This window comes from Salvia miltiorrhiza, chromosome 5 (assembly GCF_028751815.1).
Source record: "Salvia miltiorrhiza cultivar Shanhuang (shh) chromosome 5, IMPLAD_Smil_shh, whole genome shotgun sequence".
Lineage (NCBI taxonomy): Eukaryota > Viridiplantae > Streptophyta > Magnoliopsida > Lamiales > Lamiaceae > Salvia > Salvia miltiorrhiza.
In genome coordinates, this window is record NC_080391.1 from 6,222,844 (window position 1) to 6,241,065 (window position 18,222).

General features: G+C 35.3%; 2 protein-coding genes and 1 non-coding gene across 4 annotated transcripts; 1 reads left to right on the plus strand and 2 right to left on the minus strand.

Annotated features, from left to right (window-relative positions):
* Nucleotides 1–2,411: 2,411 nt before the first annotated feature.
* LOC130985509 (50S ribosomal protein L21, mitochondrial-like) lies at nt 2,412–5,180 on the plus strand. The gene is made up of 5 exons (XM_057908508.1): nt 2,412–3,002; nt 3,125–3,205; nt 4,023–4,124; nt 4,658–4,732; nt 4,834–5,180. The coding sequence occupies exons 1-5, from the start codon at nt 2,589–2,591 to the stop codon at nt 4,960–4,962; spliced, it is 801 nt and encodes a 266-aa protein (XP_057764491.1). The 5' UTR covers nt 2,412–2,588; the 3' UTR covers nt 4,963–5,180.
* Nucleotides 5,181–5,965: 785 nt separating this feature from the next.
* LOC130985510 (callose synthase 11-like) lies at nt 5,966–13,186 on the minus strand. 2 transcript variants are annotated; one of them, XM_057908509.1, is made up of 3 exons: nt 7,439–13,186; nt 7,184–7,241; nt 5,966–6,503 (listed from the first exon to the last, which is right to left on the minus strand). In XM_057908509.1, exon 1 carries the CDS (start codon nt 12,771–12,773, stop codon nt 7,446–7,448), a length of 5,328 nt encoding a protein of 1,775 aa, XP_057764492.1. In that variant the 5' UTR covers nt 12,774–13,186; the 3' UTR covers nt 5,966–6,503; nt 7,184–7,241; nt 7,439–7,445. The 2 variants fall into 2 exon arrangements, with proteins under 2 accessions (XP_057764492.1, XP_057764493.1); XM_057908510.1 differs by lacking the exon at nt 5,966–6,503 and adding an exon at nt 6,510–6,805.
* LOC130987247 (small nucleolar RNA J33) lies at nt 9,727–9,805 on the minus strand. The gene has a single exon (XR_009089639.1). It is a non-coding gene; the product is annotated as a small nucleolar RNA J33 (small nucleolar RNA).
* Nucleotides 13,187–18,222: the final 5,036 nt, after the last annotated feature.

The following is an 18,222-nucleotide window of genomic DNA, read 5'->3' on the forward strand; positions in this document are numbered from 1 at the left end:
TGCCATTGTACGGAATGGTGTGGTGGTTTGGTAGTTGGTACGGTTTTGCTAGATTAATTGGTTGCGGTTGTTTGAGAAATTTTGGAACTTTCACGTAGATGTAAGAGACTTTTCATTGGGCCTAATGGGCCCACTTTATTTTATAGGGAAAAAATTTGTTACTTTAGCTTCATCGAGTTGTTTTACTAATTCGTTGCACATGCATTTAATGATGCTAAATGGTGGGGATGCTAAAATTAATGCGGTTTGACACTCCTACAATTATTTGATTGTATTGCCTTTGACTTATTTCATTTGATTGTTCCGTTGAAATTGGATAAGTTAATTTATTTTAATGAATTTGATAATAAAAATATATAGAATGTTATAAGATGGTATATATATTTTTATTTTTATATTGTCTGGTTGTATTAGATCTTTTTACGTCATATAAGTTTTAACTTATTGGTTGAACAAGCTATTGGAACTCAAAATGTCAAAATCAATTCCCGGACTTTTTGCTCTCTTTGTCAAGTTTATGCGTGCAGCGGTGATATGGAATTACGTTTAATTGAATTTATTACGATTCATATATTATTTTTAATTTGACTATTGAAAAAAAAACAAGTTAAATTTCAACGATAAGATTGTGATGCATTAAAATTTATACAAGTCCGAGCCTCTCTCTCGTTCAATTTGACCTTGTAAACAAACAAATTTTTCTATCTAATCATATTCCTGTTTTCTGTGATAAATGAAAAAGTGAATGAGTTCACTAGCTTTACTAGAATAGTCAAAATTCAGGCCAGCCCAAGGCTCCAACCCCGTCTAATTCGAAAATCATTTGGGCCAAGAAAATAGCAGCCTAGCCCAATACATAGGATAGAGCTCGCATTACCTGAGATTTTTTCAGATCTAGTATGCGTTCTTCTATTGTCAATTACAATACGTTTCATTGGCGTTATAAAACAACGAACTTTAAACATATACTCCCTCCGTCCGCCAAAAGTATTCCACAATTACTATATTTGGCGTCCGCAAAAAGTATTCCACTTTCCTTTTTAAGCCATGGTCCCACCATCCACCTTTATATTTTATCCTTACAAACAATCTTTATTTACAAAAAACTCACCCCAAATTCAATCTCAACCACACATCTCATAAAGTGGTGGGACCCTTTCTCCACTACATCAACATCATCACACATTTTATTAAACTCCGTGCCCGGCCAAAGTGGAATACTTTTGGCGGACGGAGGGAGTATTAATTTTACCTTTTAATAAATAAATTTGTTTGTAAAATCACGAAATTTTAGCATATTGATATTCTAGTTATAATTTATAATAATAAAAAATCTGCATATAAATGTTTAAACTTTTAATTATTTCTAATTTTAATATGATATTTGGATCCAAAAATTCTATCATGAGATATTCTCAACGAATTTGTGCTTAGTTAGTTATGATTAAAATATTAATTCAAATTTTTTTATTGTGTTGAGAAATTGAAAAATTTTAATACTATATAATATTTGGATTCAAAAGTTTTATCATTGTCATTGGGTGAGAAGTATAGTGAAAATAAATTTCGTGAGAAAAAAAAAATTCATGGACAAAATAAGAAAATAATAAAATTCGTGACAAAATAAAAAAAATATTGAAAGTTCGTGTATTTACACAAATTACTCAAAAAATAATTAAAATTTCCAGTCGATCATTCCACGTTGACAGATCCGACGAACATGTCATCATCCATTTGGGAAAAAGTAAGTTTCATGAGAAAAATAAGAAGAGTGCAAAATTCGTGTCTTTAGATTCAAAAAATAAAGTTCATGAAAAAAAAATCAAACAAAGCTAAAAGTTCGTGTATTTACACGCAAATAACCCCAAAAATTATACATTTATTCAAAATGGCTACTCACAACTATTTGAGTAAATATCATATTAAACCTCAAATTATACTCGTTTTATCAAAAATATCCTGAACTATAACAAATATTTTTAACAATCTCAAACTATTAAATTTGTATTAAAAATGCCCCGCGTCAATTTTTTGGTCCCCAAAATCATGATGTGGTTCGTCGAATGTCACAATATAATTTATATTTTATTTTTGTAAATGATATATATACAAAACCATGTCGTTCTTTGCTATATCATTTTAAAAATTAAGCTGACGTTGGATAAACTGACATTCGCTGTAGAAATATTCATCATGTATAAAATTAGTATAAAAATTTTAAAAAAATACATATTTAAAGACAAAATTTTAAAAATCAAGTGCAAAATCAAAAAAATATAAAAATTCATGCATTTTAAGGTAAATATCCCTTCGTACAACTGAATAATCTTTTTAATTAATCCCACGTCATTTACTTTTTTTTTTTTTTTAACTTAGGGAAGTTGGGGAGGGGGGAGCAGTGGGGTTTGAACCCGGGACCTCACTGTTCACACACGGTGGGATTTAATCCCACGTCATTTACTATTAATAGTTAATTATGCATTTTGTGCTAAATTAATTTGGGACCTAGTAAAGTCCTAGATTTAAAATTACCTTCCAAAACCCTGTAAAAAGAAAGAGCGACGGTGAGAAGTTCGGAGCACGTATCAATGGCGAATCGGCGTTGCTTTCAAACCCTTACCCGCTGTCTCCAGTCCATCAAAACCCTAACCCCTCTCTCGGAGGCCATAGCGCCTTACTCCGCCTATGCCCTCAACCAAACCATCGCCGCCACACCCCCAAACTACATTTTCGTCAATAATGCTGACATTTACCAACGTGCCGCAGTGCCCACGCGAAGCTTTAGCTCGAGACCCACCGACAGCGACGATGTCGAGGAGGATGACGAGGAAGATTACGAAAGCGAAGAAGAAGACGATAGTGAAAATGAAGAAGAGAGCGTTGTTCTGTCTGCTGAGGATAAAAAAATAGAGGCCGCAGAGATAGGGTACACGGTCATGGGTCCGCTCCAGAAATCGGACAGGGTTTTCAAACTGTATGAGCCCGTGTTCGCGGTTGTTCAGGTGAAAATGTCGGACTTGTTTGTGGATTTGGTTCTGATCTTTTGATACCCCAGTGTGGTAAATTGGAAGCTTGACTGAGCTTTTAATGTTTCGTCTTTTCCATTTTCATGTGAAATGTTTAGATTGGATCGCATCAATTCAAGGTGAGCAATGGGGATACCATTTACACAGAGAGGTTAAAGCACTGTGATGTCAATGATAAGGTCAGTTTATTTTGTGAAAAACGCAGATAATAGTTATTTTCTAGATGCTGTAGCCATTTTAATTTGTTTTAAATTTGGCTTAATTACACTTCTTGAAACCAAAAGCCACTTTTTTACTAGGCCAAAATCATTTAAAACTAATTCTGCTAGGTTTGCAATTGCCATGGTAGAAGCTATGAATCTTTTAACTTAGATTGCTTATAACTCAGTAAATCATGATGATGTGTGTTTTACATTTTAACATGATTCATGTGTGTAAAATGAAGTTCATGTGGCTATGACTTCACATGATGATGGTTGAACCTTCTTCAAAGCTCAAGGTGTTGTCTGATACTCATCTTGTAGGAGGCTTCATGTATGTACTCGATGTTAAGATATCACTTGTCCAGTCTTTATCTTAAAACCACCTCTCATTCGACTCGTAATCACCCATACTCAGTTCACATAGTTAATTGTAAATTTATTCTCTTAGCGGCAGTTTGCTTTGTTTGATAGGATATATAGGTAAAAATAATGTAGGCTTTTCTGCCATTTACTTTTATGGATTGATTAATTTTGAACTTGTTTGATCATCTAATCCTGCAAATACTTGAATCACATGCTTTAACTAATTATCCTATCACATAAAGTAAATTCTCCCTTATAGAACTTCATTAGTCATTAGGAATCCAGTTGTATGTATCAATTGTGCTGATGTTCGTGAATGTGAATCAATCCAGAGCTCTGGTACACGTCGATTAACAATTTGTTTTTATAGTTATATGTTGAATGGTGTTTACTTTCATTTGGACTAACCTATATATTTTTATTTATGCAGTTGGTCCTCAATAAGGTTCTTATGCTAGGTTCACAAACACAGACAATCATCGGTAGGCCAATTTTGCCTGATGCAGCTGTTCATGCTGTTGTTGAGGAGCATGTAAGTTGTGCCATGATTATATCATTTTCAGTTACAGTTTGTACAAGGACTGTGTGTATGGCCACACTTGGCTGTTGTGTCTCCGGAGTTATGCATAGAACTATGACTATGAGAACACAAAGTTCACCCCCTTAAGATCATCCTAATTCATAACATTTGCTCGTCTTCTTCTCCAAGACAAGGGATTTGTAATTCTAAGTGGCAGGGGACTAAGTTAGAAACTAGGTGAACTGGCATGGAGTTGTGGTGCTTGCAATTTCGGTTCCTAATAATTTAAAACAGTAAGCAGATATTGTTTCACTTAATCTTTTTAGAAATGCATCAAGTTGGTTGCTATGCTTATATTTGTAAACATTTGTTCTTTGTGACAACTTCTGATTTAAGCTACTGGTAAGCATAATCTGACCTTATAACAGTAATGAGATGTCCTTTCAACATCAGAGAAATTGCTGCTCAACTTTAGTCAAGGATTTTTATTTTTTCTGATGAACTAGAAGTTTATAATACTGATTTCATTTTATTTTGGTTTGCAGGCACTAGACGCTAAGGTGATCATATTCAAGAAAAAGAGAAGAAAGAACTACAGAAGAACAAAGGGTCATCGCCAGGTAATTGAGATGAGATCTCCTATTCCTTTTCTTCACCAATTAATTAATTACCCCATGAAAGATGTGGTGTTGTTCTATCTGTAACGAGTCTCGTGTTTTAGGAATTAACTAAACTAAGGATAACGGATATACAAGGCATCGAGAAGCCAGAAAATACGACGCCTCCCCCTCCATCTCCAAAGAAAGAGAAGGAAAAGAAGCCAGAGAAGAAGGTGGCTATGGAAGCTTAATAGGCACAAATGTTTTTCTACTAACTTTGAAGATCCATTTTGTCCAAGAGCTCAAGGCTGATATACAATTTGTTTCCTAATGTGGCTGCTGCTTCAGAGACTTTTACATTCTCATTCAGCCATTCAGTGCCCAAATCGTTGTATTGTAGGATTGGTTCACATATTAAAGTCAGGGTTTTTATTTCTTGGTGGAAATAATATTAATTTTATCGAATAAATTTGTGTTACTGTTACAAGCTCAAACCTCCTAAACAAAGGAATTGTGGCTTAAATTTAAATCATTAATGAATAATGAATTTTCAGGATTATGACCTATTTGCAGAAGTGATTCCATAGAAGAGAAGAATATTTACATTTTGCAACTACAAAATCGATCAATTTTTTTTTTTTTTTGGTTGAGGTAGTATCTCAATCAACTTTTATTTTTGTAGGCAAAGGGCAAAAATGAGTAAAATAGGTTGATAGGCGTCGGTGGGGGTAATAAAAATCAGAATTGAGGATCCACATATCAGAAACTCCCTGTGGGCTGTGGCTACTCCATAGATTATTTGGTAATTAAATGCTTCTAAACACATTTCTTCTTTTTCTATGTTTCCATTTGGTATTTTAGTTTTGGGAAAGTATCATACTGTACAGCTAATGTTATCCTATTCTTTGTTGGCTGTCTTAGAATTGGATGCAGATTTTTTAGCTCATCTAAACTCATTACCATAGTTTTAAGTCACTTTCAACATTTGACAACCGCTGAACAAGCCTTGTATATATATATATATATATATATATATATATATATATATATATTTTCAGATTATAATATGATGGAATGAAGCTCTTTTGAATCTTTCATCTTCTGGAAACTAGAATTCTGTATAAGATTGGAAAGGTTGCTAAGCCATTTTTGAAAGAACTTGCTGAGTTTTTAACTAAGCCATTTCTGTATTTAACTGTACTGTATAAACAGGTTACGGTAAATTATGATTTAAACATGGAGGGAAAAAAGATATACTCGAATGGAGTCTGGATGTTTGTTAATGCAAAAAATTACATCAACTGAAATGGAATCGCAACTAGGATGGTCAAATTCCTGCCCATAAGCATCCAAAGCTACTAAAACAAAATGCCGACTATTAACAAATGACTAGTTGTGCATGTACAATCCCAAAAATGAAAATCGATACTACAGCAATGACTGTCTGCTTTACCTACTGCCATGGAGAGCCCAAATTTATAATTATAATCTACTGCACAATGTCAATAGGAACCATGATCTTCATCACCATTCTATAGCACCTGCAACATGGTTCTTGGCACATCACATGATCCACACAAACACTAGGAAACAAGTCTAGTTGCAGAATCCCAAGGCAGCGCAGCGCACCATAAACACTCTTTACTCAACTCAGCTCCAGGAGAGCTTCTTTCTCCAATTTGATTCATATGGTCATATGATATTCTCTAACGAGGCATTTGGTTTGGTGGATGAGATAGATAAGATTGACATAATTGGAGGATGATTAATAATCCACAAGGTACATATCTTCCTAAAGAATGTCAAAAAATTCAAGCTGTTAGGAAGAAGATACAACTGGTAAGCTTCAATCCTAGTCACCAACTTTGAATGTGGTTTACTTGTTGCCCATGTATCTTGAGAGAGAGAGGAAAGCACCACATTCAAATGGCTGATGTGAATCATTGAGTTAAAATTAAGCTACTGTGATAATATACGGTTACTTCTAATAACAATTTTACAGCAAACAATAACATGACATGTCTTCATGTCCAGAATCAACAAAAACCATATTTTCTTGGTATATAAACCTTCAGTTGAATCAGAGCATACAACCTACAAAAGCATATTAGCTATATAAAACCATAAACAAAGCACTAAAAAGGTAGTCTTTAATTTTTCCATAAATGTTAGTATGTATGAAATTCTTGAAATCTTGCCAGGAGGGTAGACGATTCAGCAATTTCCCAATCTAAGTTAAAGAAAGTTGCAATCTGGGAGAGGAGAATCAAAGCCCGAGTCTATTATATGCAACAAAGCTATGTACCAGAATATTAAAAAAGAAAGAAGTTACATGCAACAGATACACAGGCAGGTTGGGAATTTTCTAGGGTGATAATTTTCAGGCTTCAACCCTAAACTTAGTAAGGAAGAAGCACAAGTCACAAAATCACCAAAAATTCTTCATTCTGTAGATGACAGAGAAGGACTAACCTGACACCAATGCAGTGGGCCTTGGACGCAATCATACTTTTCCCATATAATCAGAGCCCTGCAAAACACATGGAAATTATTTAGTTTCCCATCAAACGGGAGAGCTTCAATCTTTATTCTTGCTTCTTTTTTCCTGCTCCTTATCAGGTTTAGTCTTTTAAAGCATTGAGATGCATTGAGATGTTATCTACCTAGACAGTATGACTGCATGGAAATAACCAATATGAGGTAACAAGAGCAGGAGTAAAGTATTACCTCAAAATCATGTCTCGGTGTTAGACTTTCCGGTGAGAATACGAGAAATTTGAAGTCCCCGGCTAAAAGCTTCATTAAAGAGTATCCTTGTTTGCATCTGTTGAAATCCAGGCATCCATGAGAGAAGGGCCAATGGAGCCATGACTATTATTCCAAACATCATATCATATATACGAGCCAAGGACACGACGGTCTCCCAAACTACACTGGACTGCAGGAAAGGCCTGAGCACTTGGGCAATAAGTATGATGCCCCATCCAGTTGGGACAAATGCCATAAAACTTTTGATAAAGTCACTAACCGTGACGTCGCTGAAGTGTAGAAGTAGAACAACCACAAGCACTATAACGACAATAACAAGGAATTGAACCACTCTATAATAGATGTGCTCCGTTGCAGCATATTTATCCCGGGCATATGCTACGACTATATATATACCCACAGCCACAATTAGATAGATCCATGATAACAAGTATACAATAATACTTGTCTTACCATTTGAAATATCCAAATGGTACACAATACCATACTGGAAAAAGAAGAATCGAAGATCCAAAATTATCTCCAGCAATTTTCCCCAGAGACCAGTTGTTCTAAAGTGGTCCTGTTCCTCATACCACCACGTCTCCCAGCTCTGATCGGCTTTCACTAAAATCCCTCTGTACCATATCCAGTTTACAAAATCATCAAAATCATATACAGTTTTCAGCCAGTCGAAACCAGAAGGATTAAAGATAAAGGGAGCCATGATCCATGATACTACAAGGAACCAACTAGATATTGTCATGGCAATGTAAACAAAGGCATCTATTGTGGACCGGCTAGTGGAGGCATAAACAATCAAAATAACTCCAAGTTCAATGCCCTTCACGAAGTGGCTCCGGGCATATAGCCTGTAATTTTCCGCGAAGCTCTTGTGCTGCACAACAAAACCACGCCCTGTTGCACGGTATTTGGCACCTCCATGCAGAATGGTCCGACCAAAGAAATGTGCACGTGTTCCCATTGAAAAAGTATAGAAAAATGAAGCAAGCTCCAACTGCATCGTGAGAAAATCCCAAATTGCTGAAAGAAACCCATGTTCAAGTGAGTTCTCTACAATCATTGGAAGGGCTGTGAAAATACCAATCTGGATAATGAATTGCTGATTTATAATTGCACCTAAGGCCTTATTGTTCTCAGAATTTGTAGCATACTCCTCAACACCGCTGAGAGCAAGGTACAAGCGTCCCCACAGAAATGTGTAAACCATGATCACCACCATCATGTTGTTGAAGAAGAAACCCACTGTTGTATAGAAGACAGAAAGCATACGAAAGAAGTCAAGTCTATGACCCAATCTGTATATATCTCTGCTCAAAATCTGCTCCCCATTTCCACTTGCAACCTTGGCCTCAAACATGGAGATCTGATTCAATCCTACATCCCTTCCCTTACCCACTTGCATGTATTCATGATGAGTCACATTGCCACCCCTTAATGTGCAATTGAATCCAGCAAATATGTCTTCACTAATATTGATAACTCTTGAAGCTTTGCTTATACCACCTCTAGTCAAAAACCAGAACCTGTCGAAGACATCAGGATGTCCATAGTGCATCCTCACTTTCAGAGGATTGGCGAGTACACGCTGCCCTAGTGTGACAAAACTCATCTCCTGAGCAGACATGAACCAAGCTAATGATGAAACAGAACCCGTGAATATATTTTCACGAAGCCCCAGAATTGTCGGCTTCCTGATGCCATAATTGACTTTGAATTCCTCCAACAGATTCCGCATCTTAAGTGCCTCCTCAAAGTAGCTATCCTGATTCATGTCAATTGTCTGCAAAGCATCACCACGGGTGAATATTATTGCATGATTTTGATTTTCAGGTTTACCCTCCCCAAGTTTCAGCGGGCCAGGTAATTTGATGCGATAGATTTCCACTTCTTTTTTTAGCTGTTGATCATACTTCACCAAGACCGAATAGTATTCCACCTCTTCTCTTCCCAAGTGAACCTCATCAACATAAGCAACTCGAAGGGCCTCATTATTTTTCATCAAGTATAAGATCTCATCAGCGCGTGAATCACCTTTCCCCTTATGCACCCCATACATTTGGCAGGCAACCACATAAGTGAACTTCATAAGAGCAACACCAAACTCGGTGCCTTTGTAAAGCAGGCTGACACTACTTCCTGCCCTCCTGAGGTTTCGAGCATTGGGTGTGCCTAAGCCTTGAATATTGATGCTGCTGCTGTTATTTCTCAATGAACCAGCTGAAGGAATATCTTGTGATCCTTGTCTTATGTCCATCTCCGAGGCGTCATCAAGAAAGGAAAGCATCTTAAGAGCCCTGTAGTAATACATCATTCCTCTGACAGTTCGAGACAGTGTCTGACCCCTGCAGGATGCCCATTGCCTGAGATCCCTTGATTTGGAAGTCCATATTTCACCATCATCTTGCAGTCCTTCCCCGCGCATACGTTCCATAAAATTTGCCCACTCATCATCATAAATTTTCTGCAGATAAAACAAGGTTGAGATACCATCTTCATTGGGACTTCTCAGACTTTCCTTTCCGAACAAGACTTCCTCGTCATAGTAAGGAGTCAAGACACTGAAGGCCATCATTTTCTCAACCTGTGGCGCACGAGGCATGTTCATAAATAGGGAATTACTAAAGAAAGCAATCCGTCGTCTTGCCTCCAGATTTTTTGGGACATTCTGCATCCAGTCCCGTGAACTAAGAATTGTGTGCAAACGACGCAACTGCCTGTAGAAGAACGCATCATCAACATCTGGCACCTGAACTGCATTTTCAAATAGTAAGACTGCAGCGTTTGGATTGGAAGGTGCCAAACCTTCGTGCCTTAACTGACCAACAGTCTTCTTCACTCGTGGAAGTTCCCGTACTGCAAGCTCATACAAGGCTTGAAGTACATTCACCAATTTATCGATATCCTTCTCAGGCTTGAGGAGAAGCTCAATAAGAGATATCAACCGGTCATGAATTTTGGGAAGAATTGATGTTCTATAGACCCCTGTGAACTTTTCGAAGCTAATGTGATCATCAACCTCCTTGAAAAATCTTGTAGCTATTGAGTGTTCATCTGATTCATATTTTATAATCTCAAGAAGCAAGTACTTGAGACTATCATAAGCTTCAGTGACTGCACACCTTCGATACTCATTCTGGCATATACGAGACCACAACCACCTGTCAGGTGCATCTGCAAGTTCTCTAGCTTGGCTCAGAGCAATTAACAGCTCATTGCACAATAGAGCACAGGGCCACCGTATTACTTTGATATCCCAACAGTTGGGTGGCAATTCCAGTAGCTCCAGTTCATGATCGCTGAGGAGGTCTTCCTCTCTTAAAGTGATGATTATCTCATTCCATATTAGTGCAAACCTAGTAGCTTCAACCTGACTTGATTCCATCTTCTTGTATGGCTGACCAAGGCCATAACGGAGCTTAAGACGGTGAATTGCATCACGCAGTTTGTGAACTACGTTTGCCTCCGAACTAAGAGTCTGATCCTCTGGCATCAGATTAAACTGCAATGCACTTGCAAAGAACTGGAATCTAAGCCTGAGCTGGCCAATGTTTCGAATCTCGCCTATATGTAAGAACAACCCTATTGCCGACCCCCACAGAGAGGCAAATATTGTATACCAGATCTGCATATCCACTAAATATATCAACACAACTGGCGCCCACAACACCACCACTGCCATTCTGTTGGTGCTAGTAAAAAATTCATGCCAAGGATATTTCACGCCTGTGAGATTGAGGAGTATTCTTGTTGGTTCTACAAGAGGTTTAATTTGAAGGAAGTAACTGAAAGCGAATTTGGAAGCCAACACTGCCACCCAGAACACGGTGTACCTTACATTGTCAACTAACCCCTCTCTAACACCTCTCCCCACAAATGTTCGGGTGTTGAACCACCATGTTAAAACATACAGAACTCGCCAATTCGCCTCTTCAATCACATTGCGGACCCAAGGAACAATGAACAGGATCAAGGCAAGTAATTCAGGAACGACAAAGACTAAAGCAGCTTTAAGAAATGTAAAAATCCTTTGGTTTGATTCATCTGACCACATCCCATCCGAATTCTTCTGGCTCCAAATCTGTCCATAGAAAACACCAAATACAATTGCCCAAGTCATAGCAACCAAACTTTTCAAAACCATTCTGATACCAAGCAACTTTGTATCTCTAGTAACCAAAATATACTGCGTGCCAGCATCAAGAATCGATTGCACAAACCTCAAACCAGCCCACGTTATGAATATTGTAAGCAACTCCACTTGCACGTCCCTGCTCTCCAATGCCTGCCATGGATACTCCCTCCTTTCCCAAGCAACAATTGCAGCAGCCTGAAAATAGAGTATTAACAACACCCACAACCTATCAAAGCTCCGAAACACATTCCAAAAGGTCCGCTGCTCCACAAACCCCGTCTTCGCCACCCTCTTTTCGCCTGCAGTCAAAAAGAAGTTACTTGACAAATCAAGAGGCCATTTGACTCTCTTGAAGCATTTCCTACTCCAAAAGTACTCGTTAATATCATCATAGTTTCTCCACGCGGAATGTGGAGCAGTCCCATTCCTGCTCCTGGCGGCCTCACCCTTTATCGTAGTATAAATCGGCTTAACAACATAATCCAAGAAACCATACTGCTTGCAAGTAGACGGAACAAAAAGCTGCGCAGTACTCTCATCAACATGATCATCAAGAATGAAATTAAGTTCCAACGCCATGTGATGATATATGTAACACAAACACTCGGGGAGAAACCGCAAGTTTGCGGCTTCGCCCCATATCAGTAGATAAAGGCACACATACAAGAGCTCACGGCGTTCGAGATCCGGGTTGTGGCGGCTGGGGAGACGAACTTGAGACCTTTTCCCCAAATACGAGCACCACGAGTTGTAATTCTTCAGGAGCTTCACGCGGAACCGCCGGAGCACGCCGCCGTCGAGGCGGTCGGGGGCGGAGGGCGGCGGCTGTAGGCGCATTTGGGAGTTGGCCAAGTGGAGCACCAAATGCTCCCTCTGATTCCTCACGTTGTCCCTTTGGAAGCCGAAGAACAAGCCGAGCCAGTCTAGGAGGTCCATGGAGTCGTGCCATGGGTTGAACGGCGGTTTGCGGAGGTCCCCGGCGGAGCGCAAGGCGGCGGCGGCGGCGCGTACCTCTGGGAAGCGGAGGGAGGGGTGGTCCAGGAGGAGGTTGTGTATTGGAATGATGTTGAAGGGCTCCGACAACAGCTGCGGTGGTGGAGGCTGAGCCGCGTAAGGCCCACGGTTGCGCGTCGGAGGCGGTCGCTGCCTCAGATTCATGGCATCCAACTGTTTGAACACTGAAAATATCCGCGATTTCTAGAGCTCAATACAACTGCAAACACTTCATTTCAGCCTCGCCAAAAGTCGAATGCACCCACATCAAAGTGTGATCGTCTGTCTGTCTGCTGCGTGTGTATCTGAGAGGATATAGAGAGATACACGCATAGTACGAATAATTAATCAAAAATAGAGTAGATAAATGCCAAATTGCGTTTCTTGATTGACTGGTTTTGGCGATCGTGGGTTGTGTCGAGCGGCATGGATGTCAGTTACAGTATAGTGAGAGGGTGAGTGTTTCTCACGCGCTGACGAAGCGAATGAAAGTGAAAAGTGGCGCTGCTTTGTATTGCCATAACGGGCACGTAATTACAGTTTTTACACGTGCGAACATTTTTACGTATAACAATTTGTCTTATATTTATTTGTTCTGCCATTTATTATGATTCCTTTTTTGAAATTGTTATTTGTGCTTTTATTATTCGGCATCCGAAAAGGCATAGATAGGGATGTCAAAAAAGTCCGAAACCGACGGGTCGACCCGAATAAACCGATAAAAAAGGTGGGTTAGGGCTGAAAATTTTTAGCCCGAATCGAAAATAGCCCGAGCCCGATAGGGTTGGCCCGATTAACCAAACACTTTTTTAATAATTGATTTCTAAACTTTAATACTTTACTTTTTAATTTGATAATAATATTTTGATGCTTGTATAATATGTTTTGATTTTTTCTAACGATTAATAATAAATATTTATGATATAAAAGTCAAAGAAAGATACTAGTAATTTATGTTATATCTATATACAATTTTTATTGGAAACAAAGTCTAAATTAGATATTATGTAAATTTTCATTAAAATAACACTAATTTTTGTATCTAAAATAAGGCGAAATGTTTTGATTTAAAAAGCACGACATATTTTAATTACAATAATATGATTATCCATACAAAAAAATTAAACATATAAAAAATCGTAAATTTGTGGGCCCGAACGGGCTAGCCCGAAACCGAGTGGGTTAGGGCTAGGGTCGAAAAATTTTAGCCCGAAAAATAAAAAAACCGACTGGCCCGAACTGAAAATAACCCGAAACCGAATGGGCTGGCCCGAAACTGAGTGGGTTGGCCCGATTGACATCCCTAGGTATAGATACTAACTAAATTTGATAGACAGCAGTATCCAGAAGCTCTCAACTCAATATATATTACTCACAGTCACTCCACACACGAAAAATAGTCATATTTTACGATGGACATCGATTTTCATAAAATTATTATAAATTCTCTAAAAAAATATATTATTATAAATAAAATAAATATGCAATTGATAAGATTTAAATCCATATTTGATAAGATTTAAATTCATATTTGATTGATTTTCAGAAAGAACTATAATTACAGTATACATTAGCATTCAAAACTTTTTCTATTTTTTTCTAAAAGCAACTAAAATGTTTCCCTTCCCTGTAAAAAAAGAAAAAGAAAAAAAAAAGCAACTCACGTATAATAATGCAACATTATTTTCCTGCACTTAGTTGGTGCATGTTTACTAGATCTCAAATAAAACTAAAGTTCTCTTTATTTCATTATTTCTCTTTATAAATAATTTCATCTCACCTATAAAATAATTAATTTGAATGATACAATAACTATTACTCCCTCCGCCCCGGCTTTTAGTATCCAGTTGAGAACGGCACGGATTTTAATAAAGTGATTGATGTGTTGTGAGTGAAATAAAGGTCTCATATTTTATGTGAGAGTTAAAATAATTAAAGTGGAGTAAGGGCCCCATCTACTTTCACCAAAAATAGAAATGGATATTAAAATGTGGACGACCAAAAAAAGAAAGTTGGATACTAAAAACTGGGACGGGGGAGTATTAATTTAGTATTGGTGACTCATGAATTAAGTTGATCTACTAGTTAGGACAAGAGAATTAGATAGCTTAGATTATTAAAATAATAATAACACGTCATATAATACAAATTATTAAAAGTAGAAATATATTGAGTGCCAAAAATGTAGATATTAAAAATAGAAATATATTTAGTGCCAAAAATGTAGAACAACACCAATAGCGAATACCATATAATTTGGCCTAAAGAATCAATGAGAATTAATGCCTGATTCAAATTATCATGGTGCTTTTTTTTTTTGAGGGAATCATGGTGTTATTTTTAAATCTCTTATTTAATTATGTATTTATATAAAAAAATATCAATGAGAATGTGGGACTTGCTGCAGCGAGGCTTTACGCTGTTAGTAAAGCACGCGCGACTCGATGAGTTGCGGCAAGGTATGTACAGTACAGTACAGCTACATGGATATTCTTCAAAGCACTTCATACCAAATATTCCAAAAGTTCCCCTAAAAATTAAAAAAAATTCCAAAAGTTAAATGTAAAGTATTCAGCCCGGCTCGGCCCGAAACCCGATGCCTGGCTTTTCAAATCTGCGTGCAACCGTTGGCTTGTCGTTTATTGCATCACTTCCGCGCCACTCGCCATGCTCCGCTGTCAGCACCACTTTCTGTTACCATACCAATATTTCTGCATATTTCTATATTTCAAATTTGTATTTGAGCCTGCCCTATCGGCCCATTATTGATAAAATATTAATAATTCAAATCGGATATCGTTTTTTTATCTCATTATAATCCTCAAAATTTATCCAAATGTATTTTAATTTTATTTGATATTTTTATCCTTATAGTCCCTAATATATTGAGTTGGTCTTCCATGAAAGAAAAAATTATGTAATTTATAAACCACAGGAAAACAAATACTCCATTCATCTCACAAAAACATGAATATTCGTAAGTGGCCTGAGTTTTAAGAAATGTTAGATAAAAGTATAGTGTGAGTGGAAAATGGATCACACTTTATGAAAAGTAAAGAAATTGTGGTGGAGTAGTATACCAAAATAGAAATGTTTATATTTTTGTGAGACCCCTCAAAATGGCAAAATGTTCATATTTTTATGAAACGGATGGAGTAATATTTTGTTACACTTTAATAAGACAACTTTAGAAACATCAATTTTTTTTTTGTGGAAACTAGATTCATGAGATTTTCAGCAATTTATTATTATTATTATTATTATTATTATTATTATTATTATTATTATTATTATTATTATTATTATTATTATTATTACAGTTTAATTAATAAATCCACTAAAAGTTGGTTGAATATATTCAAAATTTTCGGATTAAAAACAAAAATACTGAAATACTTTAATATAATAATATATACTATTACAAATTTCTATTGGGCTGTAACGTTTAATTATCAGCCAGCCTGTTTGAAGCCAAGAGTTGGGCCAAGGGGCCCGTGCTAAGGTCTGGGCTTCGTAGCTCTCCGCACCTGATTGATTAAGCGAGTAGTATAGTTACTAAACTTACTATAGTATGCCCGCCCAAGAAATTGAACATGTTAAATAAATAAATATAAATACTAAACATAATTAAAATATAGGTAAGTATAATTTTTTAAAATTAAATTATTTCATATCAATTACTCAATGAAAAATCTAAATTTATAAACACGTAAACTTTAACTTTCTATAAACTATAGTACTAATTATAGCTATTAAATAATTTAAATATTTTATATATAATATTAAGATAAATAAAAAGTAAAATTATATTTAATTTTCAACTTTGTATTTATATATTATATATTTATCTGACTTCAAATCTCTTAGATTTTTAGGAAAATGTGTATTATAAAGATTTTGATAATGGATCTAATATAGAGTATTTGAGTTATGGTTTTTTTTTTAAGTATCATTTTTAATTTTCCTCCTATTTGAATATTAAGCGTTAAAAAACACAGCCCAATAGAAATCTATACTATATTAAAACAGCAGTTTTCAATTAGAAATTGATTTCAAATTGATTTGAGTGGCAATTTTGAAAATATATGTAATATAAATGTTATAAATAAATTCACACTCACGCATGAACTAATTCACACTCACATTCACGCACTAATTCACACCCCACTATTTAATGTGTGGGCTGGTAGTTATGGTGGACTATTACAAATTTACAATAAAATCGTTAACCTCAATATTTAATGGAGGTGGAGAATAAAAAGAAAACATAAATTGAAGTGGTAATACATGAAAGGAAATAAAAATTGAACAAAAAAAATATAAACTAGACCGAGAAAACACAAAAATGAAAAAGGTCAATGTGCCCATATATGTTGCTTAAAATTTAAATTTTTCTTATCGTGATTACACTTGAATTAAGAAAATATAAAAATGTAGCATTGTTCTTAAAATTTGCTTATCGTGATTAGTGCATGAATTATCATGATTAGTGCTTAAAATGTGAATTAGTTCATCTATACTATATTAAAACAGCAGTTTTCAATTAGAAATTGATTTCAAATTGATTTAGATGGCAATTTTGTGATTTCTTACAAAAATAATGACTTATTGTATATATTCAAAAATTAAGTAACTAACTCAATTAAAATTGCATAACCCATAATTTTTAAAAAAATGCACACCACCCCACGTTTAAAAAGAAAAATTGCATAACCCACGTTTATAATTCCATAATGAATTATATGTTTATATGTGTATATATACACAATTTATAAGGCATTGGTTATAAATAATTTATAAATTTATATTTATACAATAATTTATAATATATTAAGAAGATAATTTTCAATTTCAAATTGATTTCAAAATTAATAAGTGACAATTTTGTAGTTATAAAAAATTGAAGTTTTATTTGTACAATATAATTTTTTCTTCGTGTTCTTATTTTTTTAACATTATTTCTTTCTAAAATTGTGAAATTAAAATTGTTTATAAAATATATCAAATTAAATATCATGATAAGAGCATTAATTTGATATATTTTATGTAAATATTTGATTAAAACGGAGAGTTATATTTATTTAAAGATTAATGATTTTTAAAAATTCTCTCTCATCTCTCCTTTTTTTTGAATAAATCAATTTTTTCTATTTTATTCTTTTTACTTATTATTTATGCCTTTTCACAATATCAATTTTTATTATTGTGAACTTTTCTTTATTTTTTTATTTTTTTAAATATTCAACTCAAATATATTAAGTGATTTTTTTTCTTATATTTATAAATATGATTATTGAGTTGGTATTAATTTATATATATAAAAATATAAAAACGTTTTCCGTGCATCGCACGGGTTGCAAATGCTAGTTTGTAATAGTAATAACGAATTGAGTAATTGTTGATACTGAAAAAAGATTTATCTAAGTTTCTCCCCTCAAATATACTTATTCAAATACAAATATAATTTCAAATTTTACAAAACATAATAAAATATAATTTTGAATATTAGCGTCATAATAAATAATTAAAATTTTCATACACAAAAATAAATAATAAGTCATATTTGAAATTCTATTTTTATACTCCCTCCGTCCCACTGTATGTGAGACCTTTT